The 20,899-nt window shown below is 47.5% G+C and overlaps 1 protein-coding gene across 1 annotated transcript in view; it reads right to left on the minus strand.

The window, feature by feature from the left end:
* The window catches only part of PSMD1 (proteasome 26S subunit, non-ATPase 1), a 1,063,364-nt gene extending 1,048,964 nt beyond the window's left edge, over window positions 1–14,400 (minus strand). The window contains exon 1 of the mRNA XM_069617568.1: window positions 14,178–14,400. Coding sequence (XP_069473669.1) covers window positions 14,178–14,193 — 16 coding nt within the window. The 5' untranslated portion in view covers window positions 14,194–14,400. The remainder of the gene's footprint in view (window positions 1–14,177) is intronic.
* Between the last annotated feature and the right edge of the window lie 6,499 nt (window positions 14,401–20,899).

Consider the following 20,899-nt stretch of genomic DNA (forward strand, 5'->3'; position numbering starts at 1 on the left):
CAAATATATTGAATAGAACGATTGAACTGAGTGGATGGAACGGGTGAAGTGGATCGATCAAGTGAAAAATGTGGTTAGAACGGAGGAAGTATGGGGTTGGAACGGGTGAAGTATGTGAGCGAAACGGATGAACTGGGTGGAACAGATTGGAGTGCATGGAACGGACTGGCGGGATGGAATGTTTGAATGAGCACGGAAAGGAACAGATTTGAGTGCTTGTAACAGTCGTAATGCATGGAACTATTGGAGTGGGCCCGATCTCAAACACCGAAGGTAAACCACCAAATCACATCTCCACGCTTACTCTCTTCCTTACACCACCACTCAACTAGAACACAGCGATACTATGAAACCATTCGGTATAGCTGTTCCCATACCACCATTTACCTCATACTCCCCATCACCCTAACTAGACACTGCTGGCTACACACCCTCCAGCCTAGGCGTTCTCCTCAGGCCTAACGCAGCCAGAATCGGTCTGGCTAAAACCTGACAGAACGAACACATACTCTTGATCTCCCAACCACCACACCTACCGCTAAGAAGCAGCTATCACACGAATGCCACACCAGCTGCACACATATTCCAGTGCTCACACGCACCTTTGACCCTCTACTGACTTGAACTTCGGTTCCCGAGGGCGTTCAACCTACCAGCGCCTTGAGACCATACCAATGGTACATAAGGCGCTTTATAAATGCAAAGTAACAGGGGGCGTGGCTTGGAGCCGATGGAGGGCAGAAGCTGATCTGCCGGGCTCCGGCCGAGACGCCGCTTCCTGATCCTTTTTCTCCGGTACAAGAGTGGTTGCAGCCAGCGGAAAAGCACGCATCGGTGGGGGAGGTGCTCCCCATTGGGAATTACTCGAGTGTTGGAATTTTCGGTGCCCCCGGGAGGAACGGTGGGCTCCGGATCCCACCCTCCCCTCCGCCGCGCATTGATCCAAGATGGCGCCTGGCACAGCTTCACGCAGCCCCTGTACCAGAGTCCCCTGACAGAGCGCTTTGGGGATTGGCAACAAGGCCGGGGGGGGGGTGACCCCGGTCCGACGCTGAATCGACACAGGCCCCCAGGTACCTGACCCCGTTACCCCTCGGCTGGCCCAATTTATGCAACGCGGACTACAACTAGAACCACGTGGATGGCATCACATAAAGAGAAACTCGCCACCTTTGTGAAGCAGCACCCCGCCCCACGGCCATCACCCGAACGATCTGATTCCAGCTGAAGCACTCGGTGGCCCGGAAACTCAAGGCGCGTGAGCCTACATAACACCCTTTGGTGGGCCCCTGACCACCACCGCACCCTCGGGCCGCCTGCACTTGGCTCCCCGACTCGGCTGCCCGGGGCACGCACTTGCCCTGCAGGTTCGGCGATCCACGTCCAGCGGCTTCAAGATGGCCACCAAGAACAAGAGCAGGGCCGCCACCATGGACTCCTTTGTCTCGACCAAGGCGAAGACCTCCACCCAGTCCCGACCTAGCCTCTCCGAAAACACCCATCCGAACGAAGGGGAGGTCAACGACAATCGCTCTCAGATATTAGATGCCATTGCCTCACTGAGAACCCACATTGACGCCAAGATTGATGAGTTCAAAATGGACATACAACTCATCCGCCAGGATGCCCGCAACTTGACGGAGAGGGTAACGACCGTCGAGAATTCCACGACGGAGCTGTCCGGGGCCACCACAACCCTGAAGTCCGAAGTCTCCGATCTAAAGAGGAGGGTCGCCTTCCTGGAGGGAAGGGTGGAGGAAGCCGAAGGACGGGCCAGACGGGGGAACATCAGGATCCTGGGTATCCCGGAGGGAACAGAGGGCCTAAACACCACATCCTATGTCGAAACCCTTCTGCTACAGGAGATCGGGGCCGGAAAACTAACCCAAGGCTTTGCGGTTGAAAGGGCACATAGATCCCTCCAGAGACGTCCTCCCCCCGGCTCGCATCCACGGCCAATAATAGCCAAAATATTGAATTTTCAAGATAGAGAAACCATCCTACGGCACTCCAGGGAAGCAGGTCCCATAGAAAGGGGGGGACTCAAAAATTACTATTTACCCCGACTACACCCAGAAAGTGCAGAGGGAAAGGAACTAATTCGTCCCGATCAAGGCGAAGCTTCGCCAAATGGACATTAAATACAGGCTGCTGTACCCCGCGCGCCTGAGAGTTGTTCATAATGGGCGAGCGATATTTCTTGAAAACCCGGAGGCGGCCAATATGTGGCTAGAAGATAATAACCTAGCCGATGGCAAGGATCCCCCTCGGAATGAAGATTAAGTCCCGAGTCTCCTCCCACCACCAGTAACCGGACCCCAGCAGGTAATCCAAATAACAGTTTAACTTACGGAAGCGGCCCTCGCACGGCCCTGCCGCCTCGCACCAACCCTACCCCCAGCAGAAAATCCAATTGGGCCAGTTCACCGCCCGACCCAGCTCGCGCCCGATTCCCGGATGGGTTCAGACGGCTCGAGAGCGCCTGAGCACCGCGACAGTGTTGTAGTCGCTGGGCGCACCAGTTTGTGTTATATCATTAGTTTAGTTGGTTTTGCAGTCTACGAATCATCAATGTTGGTAAAGTACAAGATGGTGGCAAGTTACGACACAAGACTTCATGAACCAGGGGCCCCCCGCCCGCAGAACGCCTCCTGTGGCTCGTCGTACCACCGAGCCAGAGGGCCAGAACCCCAAGACGAATTCAGAACACCGATCCGATGGCGTCGCAACTTGTTGTAATGACATGGAATGTGAGGGGGATGGCTTCATACCTCAGAAGGAACCGCGTACAGTCCTACCTCAGGAGGAAGAAGGTCTCGATTGCGCTATTACAAGAGACCCACCTTACAGCGGACTCCATGTCTAAGTTAACAGACCGATGGGATGGGACCACGAGGGGGTCTCCTTACTCCAAATATGCGAGAGGCGTACTGATATGGGTGAACCCGAATGTGCCTTTCCAGCTAGAAGGCTGGGATTCTGACAACGAAGGGAGATATACATCAATGTGGGGCACCATAGAACAAACCCCAGTGTGCTTCATTAACACATACTTTCCGCAACACGGAATCCCGTCACACTTAAGCACGTTGAGTGCTAGACTGGCACAACACCGAGGCAGGACCTTCGTGTGGGGGGGAGACTTCAACTGCGTCATGGACTTAAGCAAGGACAGATCGCGCCCTCCTCCTCAGCCAAGCAATCCCGCATCCACCTCCTTGACGGAAACACTCGACCAGCTCAACCTGGTAGACATCTGGAGAGTGCAACACCCAGAGGCCAGAATTTACTCACACTACTCAGCTCCACATGGCGTCCACACAAGGATCGACTACTTGTTTGTTGATAAGGAACAATCTCCACTGGCCACATCCACTGAATATTTGGGGAGATCGATCTCCGACCACTCCCCGCTTGCCATGCATTGGCAGCTGCGTGGACCCAAACCTCCAATTCCCATGTGGAGGATGCCTACAGCAGCGTTGGATGATCCGGAGTTCAGAGAGGACCTTGCTGAGAAGCTAGAGGAATATGTCGAAATCAATAAGGGATCGGTGGCTACCTGGTCCACACTGTGGGAGGCCATGAAGGTAGTTACCAGGGGAGAAATCATTTCAAGAGCGGGCGGAACCCGCAGACAACTACAGTCCTCTCTCGAGGCCCAGGAATTAGAGATCGCAAGGCTAGAGTCCGCCCCTGACATTTCTCCAGAGTCCGAAAAGATCCTTAAAACAGCCCGTATAAAATGCCAGGAATCATGGGTCAGACTGGAGAAATTTGACTTCGCAACACGTACCACCAGATCCCACAGAGAGTCTGACAAACCCGGCAGATTGCTTGCCTGGCTCTGCAAGCGGGAACACCCTAAACACCTGCCAACGGAGATAAAGGACGAAAAAGGAGCAACACACAAGACGCAGATGGAGATCAACGAGACTTTTGCTAAGTTCTACTCCAAATTGTATGCCCACGAGTCCCAGGTGCCCGCCGCAGAACTAATTGAAACATTGGAGGAGATAGGCCTCCCTCAAATCTCCAGCGAGCAGAGGGAGGAACTGGACTCAGAAATCACTTCCGAAGATGTGACAGCGGCCATCAGATCGCTCGCTAATGGTAAAGCCCCCGGCAGTGATGGTCTCCCGCCCGAATTCTACAAGACCTACGAACCCATACTCACCCCCATCCTGCATGAAGTTTATCAAGAAGCCTACACAAATGGCATCCTGCCCAACACCATGAAAGAGACCATAATTATTCCAATGCTCAAGCCGCACAAGTCACCCACCGAATGTGATTCTTATCGACCTTTGGCTATGCTGAATTACGACAGTAAGATCCTCACTTCCATATTAGCCAACAGACTCGCCAGAGTGGTAGGATCCATAATTCACGAAGATCAAAATGGATTCGTCCCAGGACGCAATACCACGGCCAACCTCAGGAGACTACAACATATCATGGCCGAAACCCACGACCGAGAGGAGGACCTGGCGATACTGTCACTTGATGCCATCAAGGCCTTCGACTCTATCTATTGGGAGTGGCTTGTGGAGGTTTTGAGGGGCTTCGGCTTTGGTGCGGGCTTCATCAGATGGATCCAGGTACTTTATAATTCGCCAATGGCAAGGGTTAAAACAGGCAGAATTGTCTCGGGATCCTGGGCAATACAAAGGGGCACGAGACAGGGGTGCCCACTCTTGCCCGTGCTATATATATTGGGCCTAGAACCAATAGCCATATACTTTCGCCAACAGTTTTTTGATGCGGGCATTAAGGTGGGCAACGCTTACAATATAATCTCATTATACGCGGATGATGTACTTCTCTACTTGAGGAACCCTGAGCTCAACGCACCCACAACGCTAGAAGTTCTCGACAATTATGCAAAGTACTCAGGGATACGATTCAGCAGTCACAAATCAACTGCATTCCCCCTAGCTAGCCTGAGGGGCATTGCAGTAGACGACCTCCCGCCTATCGGAATACAGTGGCAACTTGACAAGTTCCGGTACCTGGGAATCAATGTGGGTCACACCCCGCTACTCACACACGAACATAACACTATAGCAGCAGTCACCGGCCTTCGGCGTTCAATCAAATTTTGGTCCAAACTACCACTGTCAATGGTGGGTAGAGCGGCGATTGCCAAAATGATAATCCTTCCTCGATTTCTGTACTTCTTTGCCAATATTTGCCACTACGTTCGCCCGCCTTTCTTCAAGACACTAGAGGCCATCATCAAGGACTTCTTGTGGGGTCCGCGCAGACACAAGCTCACACTGGCCACGCTGTCTCTCCCACATAAGGAAGGTGGAATAAAACTCCCAGACCTTCACCTTTACTACTTGGCGGCCCAGCTCAGTCACATTACGAAGTGGCTGTCTGATGACACATCGGCCGAACTGGAACTACTCAGGCAATCTTCCACAAACTTAATACCTAAAGAAACTCTATGGTTTCCCCCTCGGCTACCTCCCGAAGCTCCGCTGATTGTCAAACTGGGCAGGCAGATATGGGCCAGGGCCTGTCACATAAGGCAAGTGAAACATCCGTACTCACCGGATAACCCCATAATGGTGGATGCGTGCAAGTCAGAGGCGGAACTTCCCACGCCCAGGAGATGGGAAGAAGCAGGCATATACACATGGGGAGACATGTTCACAGATGGGGAATTCAGGGACTTCGAGTCGTTACAGAACATTGAAGGACTTTCCAAGGGCCAGTTCCTCTGGTACCACAGGATCAAACAGATCGCTAAGAAGCAGTGGAACAGTTGGCCGGAAGAGCCCACCCCAGACCCACTGTTACAGGAAATGCATGACCTCTCAGATGGTTGGAGACCAGTTTCCAGACTTTACAACAGACTCATAGACAAGCCTAACCCCAAAGGTCAGGCACTGAAGGCGAAATGGGAGGCAGATCTTGAATCACCACTTACTGACAAGGAATGGGAGAGAGCACTGATTTACCCCAAGAAAGTGTCCCGGAATTCCAGATTCGGACAAATACAGCTGAATGTCCTTTACCGAACATATATGACTCCCCACAGGATTGCCACATTCAACCCGAAAATACCCCCGACGTGCCCATGGTGCGGAAATGACAAGGCAGATATGATCCACATGTTCTGGTCCTGCATCAAAGTGAAAACACTCTGGTCCAAAGCCAAACAATCCTGCGCAGAAGCTGGCATGGTAAGATACGACTGGACGCCCGGTGAGTGCCTACTAGGTATATATCCTAGACCGGGCAAACTTAAACATTTGGTGAAACTAATGGACATCTCATGCATCTTGGTCAAGAGAAAATAGCGATGGCCTGGAAGACCCCAGCGGGCCCCAGCCATGCTCAGTGGCTGAGCGAACTGGCGAGATGGACGACTGCTGAAACCAGGGCCTGGCAAGACGGGATCACAACCAGCGGAGAAGCCACAAGTGGGACCCTGGACTCCTGGAAAGCCCTCCTGAGTGACATGCGCTTCAAGGCAAACTATAAGCCTCCCTGAGGGACTGTAGCGTCCTGCAACACCCGATTTTTCATACTGATACAGAGATGGAATTACCCGAAACTGTTCCCCTCGCTTCCTGTAACATCGGAACTATAATTTTTACTTGCCACCAAATATCTCATAATTAACGCTACACGTAGACTGCTGTTGTTTTGGTTGTTCTCACGTTACTTTTTTTTTATTTTTTTCCTTTTTTGTTTGTTTGTTGTATCGCTTTTTTTTTTTTTTATTACCACACTTGTAAGTTTGTAATGTTTCTCACTTTCTTGAAAAAACCAATAAAATACTTTAAAAAAAAATAATAATAAATGCAAAGTAACATAATATACAAAATCTTTACAGTGCCATTCTTTGCCCTCCTAGAGCAAACTGGGATAGAGTTTATGAACTAGGCTGATGACACTCGAGGTGTCATCCCACTCACAGGTATTCATGATAAAGATGAATTCCACCTCAATAAAGTATATAATATCATCGAAAATTGGGTGGTACAGAATGCCCTTGCTCTGAATAGAGATAAAACTGAGCTATTGGTTGTGGGTACTCCTAATATGGTTAGGAAACTGGGACCTGCCTATGAGAGCTTTTGTATAGAGGACACTAGAATTCCTGTCCAAAAGAAGGTTCAGACACTGGGCGTCTTTCTCGACCAATGCCGTAACATGAAAACTCATGTTAGCAATCCGGTCTCATCCTCAGCTTACTATATTAAGCTCTTGGCCCATCTTCGTCCCTTTATTACTCAATCCAATGCTGAGACCATTGCAAGGGCTACAGTGGGTGCCAAAATTGATTACTGCTGCAGTCTATTGTATGTCATCAACAAAGGAGATAGTAATCAATCGCAGGTAATTCAGAATAGCGCAGCACGAGTAGTCACTGGTACTGCTTGGAGAGACCATATTTCTGGAGGCGAGACGAGTCTTGCACTGGCTTCCAGTCGAGTCAAGGCTTCTTTATCGCCTGCTGCTAATCATCCACAAATGCCGACAGGGCAAGATGCTTTCCTAGTTACAAGACATGCTCAAGGAAAAATATGGGAGATCCCTTAGGTCCAATAAAACCGATCAGCTAGCCTTGCCCAGATCTAACACCATCAAAGCCACAAAAGGAGCCTTTCAGAATGTGGCTCCACAAGCTTGGAATGGTCTTGCCCTAGAACTCATTAAAGTGTACCTAACTTTTTAGGAAAAAACTAAAACCTCTGCTTTTCAACTGAACCGTTCATTTATCCCGCCCGATTTCACTTGCCTACATGTTGCTAGTTTTTTGTGTTGTTTTTGGCACCCTTAAGCTTAGGGATCCATGGTTTGCACAGTATAAAATATTAAAAGTAAAGTAAAGTTTTGTCCAGGCATAAATCTCAGCAGTTAAATACCCAAACTATCTCGCTTTTCAAATTTCAGGGAGGTCAGAGGAATCTCATTCCTGCCTGTGATTATAAAAATCATTACCATATGGCTTTGCGGAATGTACATTAAAATCTCCTCGAACAATGAGGAGCATGTTTGAGCGACCATGGTTCTTTAGTGCCAAAATCTCTGCAATGCCGTCCAATACATCCCGAAGAAAGGCACTACCTGGCGGATTATACACATTTAGAAGCCTTGACCGGAGGATTTTCATATCGGAAACAAGGTAAACAGAACGTGCTGTTTAATACGGCCGTGATTTGTATTTTTCTACATCACCTTGAACGGATCAATCTAACAAGGAAGCCCTGTGTAGCTCTCTAACCGGTTTCCCTATGTGCTCTTCAATAGAAACTTCTTTCCACAACTTTCGGGACCTTCCCATGCACACCGCTTCCATTTTTGATGGCCTGCTGTATGAATGAAGGCCGTAATTTGTCTTTCCAATATCCTCCAGAAATACCCTCCTGAATCTTCTGCCGAAAAGACTTATGGTAAGCTTTTTCCTATAGTCATCAGGGCGCATATGTAGGAATCACTTATGTTAAAGCATACAGTTGAACAGCATATTGCTCCTTCAGGCCCATCACAGAATTCTAGCTTAATCAATAACCATTAGACTAGATGTGAATAATGACGATACAAAGGGTAGAATTCTCGTTCAGCTTTGCCTCTCCTGAATTGCTCTCTACTAGTGCATGCCAGATAGGCAATTGGGTTGCCCTTTTAGCATTGTCCCGTCTGATTTACAGGACCGGGAGCACATATTGTTGATTTCTGGACATATGTTTAAAAGACAAATGGACACTGACCCCATTGTCTTTTCTATTGCAGGTGATACGCTGTGTTACCAGTTGTTGCGTTTTGGATGCACCCTCAACCTTCTATTCTCTTTTAGGTGTATGAAGTGTTTTCAAAGCACTATTGTAGTGCCACATGCAATTTAGATTGTTTCTCTAATAGACGGGATTAAACTCTCGATGGTATTGTTGTTTCGCATATTGCTTACTACAGTGCACAGTATTTACCCCAGACAGTCCCCGACAAATTTCCTTGTACTCTTGCACTTTATGATACGGAAAGAAACAGGTTGGATGTATTTGTTGATAGTATGTGGATGAGTGAGTGATGGTGAGAATTAATGGAGTGTTGGATGTGGTTTAATTGCATATTTGCACAGCACAAGACACTTTTTGACACCACTGACTTTATAGGGCAGTTGGTTAGAAGCCCATAATTTAACCAAATTGCTGTCTGTCAGACATTTGCACTGTTATACCAGTTTTGAGTAATTATTCCAGTTGGATGACTACATTATGTTGGTTTCATCTCATTTGTATTTTTACTTCAAAATCTACTACAATCTTTTTATCATTGTGACTATTGATTGGTGCTATTTTACATTAATAAAATTGTTTATTTTTTGCTACATTTGCCTTGCTTCACAATTTAATGTACTAGAAGCATATTTTCTCGCGCCTCACTGGTTTTTCCCTGGCAATCACTTGGTAACAATAGAGCTTGTTGCCCCTCTAACCCTTTTTTGTTAGTCGCTAAAGGTTACGTACCTTTATGAGGGTTGGTTAGAAGTGGGCATTTCATTTCCCTCAACCTCTTGTGTTTTATGGGATTATACACATCAGTAAAGCTTGCCTTGCCTAATTTAATAACAGCAATTATGTGGGGAGAGTGTTTGTGTGCGTTTAATTCCACATATTGTAATATATGTAATGTATATATCTCGATGTGAACGATATTGTCTCATCCTATATCGATTTAGAAAATATATCTATATATCTCCAAAACTCGACATATCGCCCAGCCTTGGGGCTGTTAAAGGAATGCAGGGCTATACCCGCCAGATTTCTAATTATAGAATAATCCTGCATGCAGAGCCAGCCCGAGGTATGGGCAGTATGTGCGGTGGCCCTCTGACAGCAGGTGGCCCAGGGGCCACCTGCTGTCAGAGGGGCCCCGCAAGGCACCAGTGCCTGCCTCAACTGCCGCACGGCTTCCATGTACGAATCTCCTGCGAGCCAGTGTTGCCTCCCAAACTCCTGTGGCTCTCTAAGACACCCGTTCCCAGAGGCCCATCAGATGCAGTAGGCCCTTTAATGACCGTTTATCACTTTCTTTCTTCAAGCAGCGCATTAAATTGGGGGAGATTTACATATGATGGTCCATTTAAGAGACCATTGTTTTGGAGGAGTGTTCGTAACGTAACGTTTCTTTGTTAAGAAATGCAAAAAGGCATTTTCATTCTGAAAGCACACACAAAGCAACAGTTAGCTGCCTAAATCTACGCTCTCCTGCGGGTCTATTACGATATATCAAACAAAACAATTATTCTCAGATGTTCATATTTAACGCACCTCAAAGTTTCTTTTTGGTAGAATGATATTTTCGTCACATCATATATGAACCCTGAATTTGTGAAACACAAACAGGTAACCTTTTCACACATGACTTTTTGTTGTATGTCTTGAAAATACATTTTCAAAACCAAAAGGCAATTTATTTTGTATTTTCGCCCTATTGCATTCTGTATTTGTAGTATTTAGCCAAGGTGGGGTAATATTGTCACAATTGTACACTTTTTGCTTAACATATTTCTGTAACGATTTATATACTTGAGTGAAAATTTGCCCAGGATGTGGCAAAGAGGACTTTCCCCGATTATGGCCATGTGCAAGTTTCCAGGGCACAAGTAAAGGATACATGTGGGTGGACAGCTTAACTGTTTTCAGAGGGCGGACACAACCGATGTGGGTGTTTTTGAGGTCAGCAAGCTTGATCAAGCATTTGGCTACCAATATTTCACCCAGGTTGTCATGTTTCCAGTGCAGACTTCCACAAGACGCACAAAACGATCAACAAAGCAGATGCTTGTATTGGGATTTTGTTTTCTAGGTAATATTTCACTACATATTGCTGGGTTAAAAATGTGAGCACCTTTTATACTTGGCCAGCATATTTAATGCAAATGTCCTCTCTCCGGTTATTTTTCTGGTGTTGATTACTTTTATTAAAAGGCCAGTGCCCTTTTGTCTGATGCACTTTCTTCTAATGGGGAAGGTCAAGTGAACTAAATTTGTATCTTTCACTGTAAAACATGGTCACTTACTGCACGTATAATTTGGGGTGCCAGCTTTTCATTTTCCCTATGAGGGGGAAACGTTCCCACATCGAGTGAAGTGCGGGAGACGTACTAATCCCCATGTCAAAACACCAAATTTTACTGCACATGTTGCGCAAGAATAGGAAAGAAGACATGATTTACAGGAAGGTCTAAACGTATAACATCTCAGCAACTATCTTCCAACCTGTTCAGTTGCCTTTGAATCTTTCTTTTATAGGATCCCTGCTATTCTACACCTGGCGAACAGTTTTGGCCTGCTCATCCCCACCAATCAATTTTCAGGTGGTACATTAATGAGGCTACATACTCATTGTGTAGTCAGCAGCACGTGATAAACGTAGTTATTTGGTATTTTTTTGGACAATCCTTATCCGTAGCTTCAGAAATAAAAGCATATTACTAATTTGAAAATGTCCAAATATACATACAATAAAAATAAAAACAATCGTGAAACTTCGGCAAAAACTGCAGTTAGTTTCAGTTAGCAAAACACAATCACCATATTTCTGCAATGCCTTCCCCAGATAGTGTTTTTAAACCAAAGTTTCAAAAGACCTTTTGCAAACAGTTCTTCCATCAATTTAATCTGGGAACAGGTGTGTTCAAGTTCCTGAACTGCAGACTGCTCTCAGATCTGGCCTTCGGCATTTAACCAAAGTGAGTGCCAAAATTAGAAGTCTGTACAAGGTATTCAGCTGTCTGCTACTGCAAAAAATGCCTCACTCCCGAGATTGCCACAAAATGTTAATATTGACAATCATATACTGGACGTCACATTGTATTTGTATACTAACTTATGCATGGCAACATAATTTAACTTCTCATGATATCTTTCCATGTTCTACAAACGCAATCTGTGTCACAGATGTCACTATTTATGCAAATTAGGGGGGCCGCACATCTTTTGCCACCCAGGGCCCCACAAACCCTAGGGCCAGCCCTGCATGCATGAGATGATTATGGCTTATCAGGTCTGATGATCTTTATTGAAAACACAGCCCAAGATGAATATTGTTAAACCACAGTCAGTTTATCGTTTTAGCAAACCACTAATTATTGCTCTATAAGTTGATGGGGCGGATGAAGTGAAATGGAACGGAAGAATGAAATGATGGAACCAGAATGAAGTAAACAAACCGGGTGCTATAGCTGTAATTAGAAAGAGTGCCTAATAGCGTCACTGTGTTCGCGTTGAATCTAGAAAGTGTGCCCTAATAGCGTCACTATGTTAATGTTGAATCTACAAAGTGTACCCCATTGGCATCACTCGGTTAAAGTTGAACTTAGAAAGTGCACCCTAATAGCGTCACTGTTTAAAGCTGAACTTAGAAAGTGTGCCTAATGGTGTCACTGTGCTAAAGTTGAACTGAGAAAATGTGCCTAATAGCATCACAGTGTCAAAACAGAACTTAGACAGCGTGCCTTAATTGCATCACTGTGCTATATTCCCAACATCATTGAGTATCCCCAATAACGTCACTGTGTTAAAGTTGAACTTAGAAATATGCCCCAATAGCGTCACTGTCTTAGAGTCAAGTTAAGATGTATCCCCAACATCATTAAATGTGCCCTAATTAGCTTCACTGTCTTAAAAATTGAATTTAGAAGGTATTCCCAACATCATTGAGTGTGCCCGGACGCTTACACTTTACTGATTACCAGAATATCACACTACTATGCTTACTCTCTCCTATACACCACCATTCAACTAGAACACAGCAGTACTATGACACATTTGGTAAAGCTGTTCTCATACTAACATAACTCAAACCACCCATCATCCTAATAAAACACAGCTAGCTAGCACATACCGGCTAGCTTAAGCGTCTCCTCAGCCTAACGCAGTGTGGATGTCCACCCTCCAGACTAAACACATCCAACTGATCTCAGCACCACACCTACCGCTAAGAAGCAGCTATCATGCAACAACCACACCAGCTGCACACATACCTGGTGCACCCACACACTTTAAGACACTGTCCCTCAACTGACTTGAACTACGGTTCCCGAGGGCGTTCAACCTACCAGCGCTTTGAGATCATACCAATGATACATAAGGCGCTATATACAAATGCAAAATAACATAACACAAGGGCCTGCAATATTGTTTTTTTTATTGTCAAGTGTGCTTGAGAACAATGTGCCTGTGATGCACATGAACGATTTTCCAGGGACGCAGTCAACCACTACCCAAAGAAGGAGCCGCCATTAACGCACCAGTCAGCACTCCTCAGAATTAACTACCCCAAAACATATTGGGAAATAAAGCATACATGTCACGTAATCAGTGGGTAAAGCCTAAATGTCACATCTAGATCTGGCACTTTATACTACGTTCGTCTCCTCTTCATATCCCGACCCCCATCACCCAGCTCAGCACTACCCACGCATATTGAATTTTATATGTAAAAACATCCATAAAATGTGAAATCATCCATTGCCAGCTTGCTCTCCGTACAGCACTTCCGGTTAAGATTTCAACTCTATGGACAGATGCGTGCAAAACCTGTTTATTTAAAGCAATCTGTCATTGAGTTTCAGTCATACACCTTGCAGATCAGTCTCACTCTTGACCAGGTTCAACTGTTCCCATGACTGCGATGGAGCCTAATACATAGAAAGCGTATTAGTTGGGGGGCTAGCAACTTCATCATAGTGGGATGTGTGAGCTGTCAACTTGTCCCTTGCCAGCCTTGTGTATTCTTGAACTGGTGGTCGTCCACTTACAATGGAGAAGAAAAAAAACCAACCCAAAGAAAAGAAAATGGACAGGATGGGCTGGACAGGGTGGCATGCAACAAGTTGACAGCTCTGGTTCCTGGCAGTGGAAGGTGACTTATGACACCTGTCTATTCTGGTTTTCTAACTCAAAAGGACAACAGGGAAAAAGAAGTGGTAAAATACAAATCGGGCAGTATACATTAAGATTGTTTATGGTGCTTTCGGAGGGCCCCTGACTCAGCAGCACTGGGGGCCCCTGACTCAGCAGCACTGAGGGCCCCTGACTCAGCAGTATGACTGCTGGCTCTCTCTCTCCACTTAGGCTCAGCAGACTGCCCCCTGCCCTGGGGAACAACCCTCCTTTCATATCCCCACACCGGCCGCGCCAAGCCCTCACCGGCGGAGGTGATCATTGCTGCGGCGGAGCGAGACCTCTTGTGTTCACCGGCGCCTCCGCTTCTTCCTCACTCACTGCCTGCTACTGCGGCGCTCTGCAAACTACGTCACCCACCACCAAACGCAAACACCGGGAGACGATGGAGGCGGGCCAATGGGGTGAGTGTGGCTGCACTTCCTCGCCACTTCGGCTCTCCTGGACCAGAGCTATTGCTAACATCGCTCATTTGGAACGGCACATACGTGATAAAAGCTGCATTTAGAACCGGGGCGAAAAAAAAGAAAGACTTTAACAGCGTTAAACTAAGAAATCGACATTTAATGTTGTAGAAAAACTTTAAACACCAGAATAAACTAGCGAATACTTGTTCAAATGAACCTCTGTTTTGTAAGCCTTGTGACAGTCCCCATAGCAAAATGGCCCCCACCGACCGTGTTTTTAGCTAACATCCCTAACCAAGATGGCCTCTAGCTTCCAACAGAGCTCAACCGATCAAACGTAAGTGCCACCCTTTCCACGTGTCTGAAACAATGCCATCACGCTCTCGCCCGTGAGTGACACGCTCCGACGCGTTCCGCTAAACGCGATGAAGAAAATTAAAAGTTTATGCTTCGAGTTTTCCAAACTTCTAAACAGAAACATATATACGAATTTTACGAGGTAAGAAGTAAGTATTCGAAGTGAAGCTGCAAACAAAACAAAAAAACGATAACTTTATTGTTCATAGATGGCAACTTTTCATACTGGGTTCGATGGTCACTTAAGTGCTTTGCCCAAATTCCCATAACTCGCACTTCAAAAATGTGAATAATTGCCAATTTTCATCTACTTCACACTAAAAGGACAAAATGCGCTGTGACCCACCACATCAGGGCAATTAATAATAATAATAATTTAGCATTTATATAGCGCTACGAACCCTCAGGTATCTGAGGGCTGCTTGTTATTACCCAGGACATAGCTCTCAACCATTTGTCTCGCAAAGGCGGGTGAAATCACCCGATTTTGTTTTTGGTGGGTGAGACGGCCATTGGAATGAATGGGCGTGCAGGAGGCTTGGCGGGTGAGTCAGCCCTTTGCAAGGCGGGTGAAACCCGCCAAAAGCGGGTAAGTTAAGAGCTATGCCCATGGTAATTGCATTAGAATTAGAAACAAGCACAGTTCACTTGTATTTACCATTTTGTAATAGTGTTTAACATTGCAGATATGTGTATTTGCCCCAATAGAAGCTTAGTTGACTGTAATCATAGATGCTAACCAACCCTCCCAATTTAGGCAGGAGACTCACAATTTTTCAGTTAAAAATAAAGCTATTGGACTGGCCACCAGGGGGCGCACGGATGAACTCCACCTCTGTGTGAGCTCTGCCCCCACGGGTCCTAAAGTAGCCTGAGCCCCCGCTTCTGGACCCCCCAACCATGGTCGATCAACGTGAGACAGCTGTATGAACTTGCCCACCACCTGAAGGAAAAAATCAGGAGGAAAACGCAATAGAATTAGACGAGAAACAACAGAGAGAATTGGAGACCCCCAAATGGCGGCCTGGCCCGCCACGGGAAGTGGAAAGCAAAAGTGCCTGTAGCATATGCAGTCTAGAGGGGAGCACTACGGTTGGTAAAGAGGAGATAAGGAATCGGCGTGGCTGCTGGAACGGTCTCGGAACGCAACCTCTTGCCCTTACTTGAGCGCTGGCTGCAACGCTTCGATCCCCGGGGACCTGAAGAGAAGAAATGCGGGTGGCGTTGTTACATGTTCCGAGCCTGACATTCAGACAGGGTGCCGGCTCGGAGACGGTGGACCCCATTCGCCTGGCCGCGCCTCCACCCGTCTTCCTAGTGTGTCCCGCGCCTGGTATCTTACGGCGGTGAATAAACATAGCACACTGGACACGTGAATACGGTGAGCGCTGGGCTCCCACAACGCAACAGCAGACGAATGCCCAGCAGTGCTCCCCCTCAAAGTAATTGCTCAAGGGGACACGTTGGTAATGCGGCGAGCAGCTCTAAAGACCGTGATTTGAAGCACATAGCCCCCAGTGCCAATATATGGTTCCCTTGCTAAAAGACTCATACGCTGGAGGCGATCTGCCCTGAGACCCAGTAGCTCCCCAAGATACCCTGTGAGCCCTGATTAAGCTGACGCACTCTTCTCCCACACAGACTGCATAATTAAATAAGGGAGCACCTCTAACTTTCCCTTTAATAGCCAAAGCCACACTAATAGGGGCAGACAACTGTGGAACCCGCTGGCCCTGAGTAGCCTGCACGAGATCCCTGCACTACACAGTTATATGGTGAATCACAAATACATGGAGTATCTGGTGTTCAGAGCTGCGCGTTACCGGTAAGCGCCGAAAGAAGGACATTACAAAACTTTGAATACCGCCTGTGGTGCTAAATTAAACACGCACCATCAATGAATAAGGATCACAGACAGGACACTGTTCCTGGAATCACTCTGAAGCCTCCAGCCCTCTGGACCCCGGTGCGTTGGGACCACGCAGACACAGGTGTCTCACAGCACCCCCCGCACCCGACAGTGACTGAAGCGACGAGGAGGCCTCTACAGCCTAAGGCATAAAGAGAGCGGAGAGAAGCACGGGGTGAAACCACTTCAATACCAAAAGGAGCCCTGAGATCGCCCTCCCGAGCACTGCCACTCGAAATACAGGGGTTAACACACCTGAGCCCCTGAATAACCAGGACACGAGCCCTGTACTTAAGGGAATTGGAACTCTTTTATGACAGGGAATAAGATCCAACAATAATTAAATAAATAAACAGTGAGTGTACATCCCACAGAATCTCTCGCACAACGCAACCCCAGCAGGTGCCTAATTGGATGAATAGTGAACAATAACAAGAGAACTACCCTGAGGATTGGGCCCCCGGACTTGGGGCGTGTGCCCTCCTCTGCAATCTAGGACGGTTTTGTCGTCGGGTAAGCAGCACTTAGCGAACCAGACTTGCTCCTGATGAGGCCATCGTCACTGTATAAAACCCGCCCACCTACCCGTCGTGACGAACACGGATGGATTTGAGGAGGCATGATCCACCCCCTCCCCTGTCAACTGAGCAGTGAATTTGGTGTTTGGAGGGGTTGGGCCCTCACAAAACGAGGCATGTGCCCTCCTCGGAATCCCAGACTGGAAAAGGGAGGAGATCAGGCCCCACCTCTGGAAGCAGGTGGTACCAGAGTTCTGGAACTGAAATACACTTTGGGAACTTGAAGTAACCCTGGAGGTACTGGAGGATGTGTAAGTGCTGGGAAACAGAATAAACACCTTGTCACCTACTGAACTCACCAAGAACAGCACATGAACACACGCCAAAAGTTGGCGAAGTACTGTTACGCTCTGCACCACTCTGAAGTGATCCCGCAGTTGAAATCAAAGATGGCAGCTTCAGGAACGGAAGCTGCCACTACAAAAGCTGACGTATCAGCACTCCTCAGCGAAATGAAAAGCATGAGGGCGGACATTGGGGGAAAGATCGACAAGATAACAAATAGGATTGACAAACTTGAAGAACGACTGGATGGGGTTGAACACAATCAAACTTCCCTCGACACGTTGGAGTCCCAAATGGACCAAAGGCTTGCAGAAATGGAAGCTAAAGAGGAGGAATTACACCTGAAGATGAACGATTTGGAAAACCTCGAAAGGCGTAATAACCTGAGGATCTTTGGGGTACCGGCCCGTGAACGAGAAACCGAACAGGATCTGAAAAAACTCTCCTGTTCGAGGATGACACTGTGGACGAACCCAAGGTCGATCGTATACACAGGGCAGGAGGGGCACTTGGTGGCCCAAAGACGGTCCTGGTGAGGTTCCATAACTACGCTGAGAGACCTAAAATTCTTGATAAAGCCAAGAGCACCCTGCAACTCCTTCTCGATATAGCAAAAATGATGATCTTTCAAGACCTGTCCTCACTCACCGTTACCATGAGGAGACTGTGCATGCCCTTGACCAAGTGGCTTAAAGAAAAGGGTGTCTGGTGTTGCTGGGGATACCCGTTTTCCCTCACGTTCGAATGGGAGGGGAGCGCCATTCGGTCGTGAACTGAAAAGGACTTGCATTGCAGACTTGATGGGCAATCAGACCAACGAGCAGAACCCGGATGAGGGACGTCAAGAGGATCGACAATGACGGCTCCAAGCACCGAGACGAAAGAAAATTCCGGAATCCAGGAAATATAGGCGGATGAATGCCTCCCCAGGGGCGGAACTCTGACGAGATGGTCGCCGAATAGCACTGATTAGTAAACTTGCTGGCTCTTGAGGGTGACCTGTGTCTTCAGAAGGGATGCCCGCCGGAGAGGTCTCAGATTTAAACGGGACCCACGCAGCTCAATACTCGCCAGTGCGTGGGTTACACAGATGCAGCTGGATTGTGTAGAAGACATCCGAAAGGTAATGGGCCAGGTCTGTGGTCGCACCTGGCCTGGCTCAAACACTCCTGGCCTGACATTTGAGTGCGGGGAGGTTAACCCTGGAGCAGTGCAAAGGGCTGACCTGTTTTGTGTAATGGGGGGTGCTCATGGTTTGTTCTGGTGTTTGAAGTTGGGACCATGGGTTGCACGATCCGCACTGGTGGCCCGGGACTGGCTAGGTGAAGATAACCCAGCTAGGTTGGATGCTACGGGTGGGAGGAGGAAAGGGGGAGAGCTATAGGGACAGGTACTGGGCAGAGTCAATGAAGTTTCAGAACAGGTTTAATGTAACAAAGAATTCACAAGGTGTTTGCTGTGTATGGCCCCTGTATGAGGATGAGGGGCGGAGATGGTGCTATGGCGGCATTGTCTTTAACTAGAGAACTCGGGTTGCTCAGGGTTTGCACGCTTAATGTGAAAGGATTGAATTTGCCAAACAAAAGATCCCTAGTGTGTAGGGAATTTAAGAGAGCGCACATGTACGTGCTCTTCCTCCAAGAAAACAAGTACGTATGGGGAAAGAACGTAAAGTATTGTACTCCAGGGTGGGCACTGAATACTGGAGCTCTGGTCCCCTCAGGAAGGCAGGTGTAGGCATACTCGTGAGGAAAGGACTCAATTTGGTGATCAATAAGACATGGAGTGAAATGGAAGGGAGAGCCATATTAGTGGTAGGCAAGCTGTGCAACATTACCTTTACCCTAGCTACACTATATTCCCCCAACGTTGGTCAATCCCGCTTCCTGCGACGTACAGTCCGGAAGATAACGCTGGAGGCAGCGGGGCATGTCATCTTAGCGGGAATTTAACTTATGGGCAGATCCTATCCTAGATAGACAGGCAGTGAACCCAGGGGCTGGCACACCACAAGACAGTGGCCGCATGGATGTGACTGGAATAATGCAATTGTATGGTTTGCAAGATGCCTGGCGTGGATGTGACTGGAATAATGCAATTGTATGGTTTGCAAGATGCCTGGCGTAGCTTCCACCCCAGCGAAAAAGGGTTCACATTTTATTCGGCCCCACATTCGACATTTACCAGGATGGACTATATGTATCTTTCCAAAGATATAAATGAGGTCGTGATACATCTGAAATTGTCCCAATTACATGGTCCGACCATGACCAGGTCACAGTTGATATCAGAACAAATGCCCTACCACACAAAAACTCAAAATGGCATTGCAATGAATCGATGTGCAAAGACCCAATCTTCCGCACAGAGTTGGCTCACGAAATCAAAGAATACTTCAAGACAAATGATACAGGAGAGGTATCTAAGGGGATGGTGTGGGAGGCGAGGAAAGCAACGTGGAGGGGTGTCCTGATTAAAGACGGGGCGGTGAAAAAGAGGGAGAGGACCATAATGGAAAATAGATTGAGGAAGGAGATTGCCCAATTAGATGCAGTGGCATGCAATACTACTGAGGAGAGAGCGGAAAGAGTTGTGGATGCAGTGCAGAAAAGAGAGGAACTAAGACGCTTAGAAGAGGGACTCGTAATGCATAAACTCCAGTTTCTGAAGCAGAAACACTACGAAAAGGGTGATAAGGCAGACGCACTGTTGGCGGCTAGGATGCGGGGACAGCGCGCAGAGAGGTGGGTTACGGCCATTGGAGAAGGGGGAGATGCTCAGACGTCGGATCCGAAGGGAATCTCCAAGGCCTTCGCAAAATTCTATGAACACCTATACACCTCGGAAAGAGTACAGGATGGGGTTGATATAGACCAATATATGCAGGGTGTGGAGATGCCACAACTCCCCCGAGATAAAGTGGAAGAGATGGAATCACCCATTCCAGCGTATGAGGTGGAAAGCACCCGGGAACGATGGTTATACAGCATGATTCTATAAGACCTTCATATCCTCCCTCCTCCCCTTTATGGTAGATTTATTTAATGATATATTGCGAAGAGGAGTGGCCCCTGATTCTTTCTCACAGGCATTAATCTCAGTGATCCCGAAAAAAGGCAAAGACCCCACCCACTGTGGATCTTATTGCCCCATCTCCCTTCTTAAGGTAGATGCTAAAATCTATACCTGTGTGTTAGCAGCGCAGCCAGATTAGAGACCCACATGCCTAAGCTGATTCACCTCGACCAGGTTGGATTTATTTTAGGAAGGCAGGGCTCAGACACGATGCGCAAGACGCTCCACCTAATACACGAATCAAGGACAATGACAGCCAATCCAGCACTCCTGACGATTGATGCTGAAAAAGCTTTCAACAGGGTGGAGTGGAGCTTTCTGGAGGCAGTGTTAGTTAAGGTCGGACTGGGCCCGATC

Source organism: Ambystoma mexicanum, chromosome 10 (genome assembly GCF_040938575.1).
Source record: "Ambystoma mexicanum isolate Mex_15411 chromosome 10, UKY_AmexF1_1, whole genome shotgun sequence".
Lineage (NCBI taxonomy): Eukaryota > Metazoa > Chordata > Amphibia > Caudata > Ambystomatidae > Ambystoma > Ambystoma mexicanum.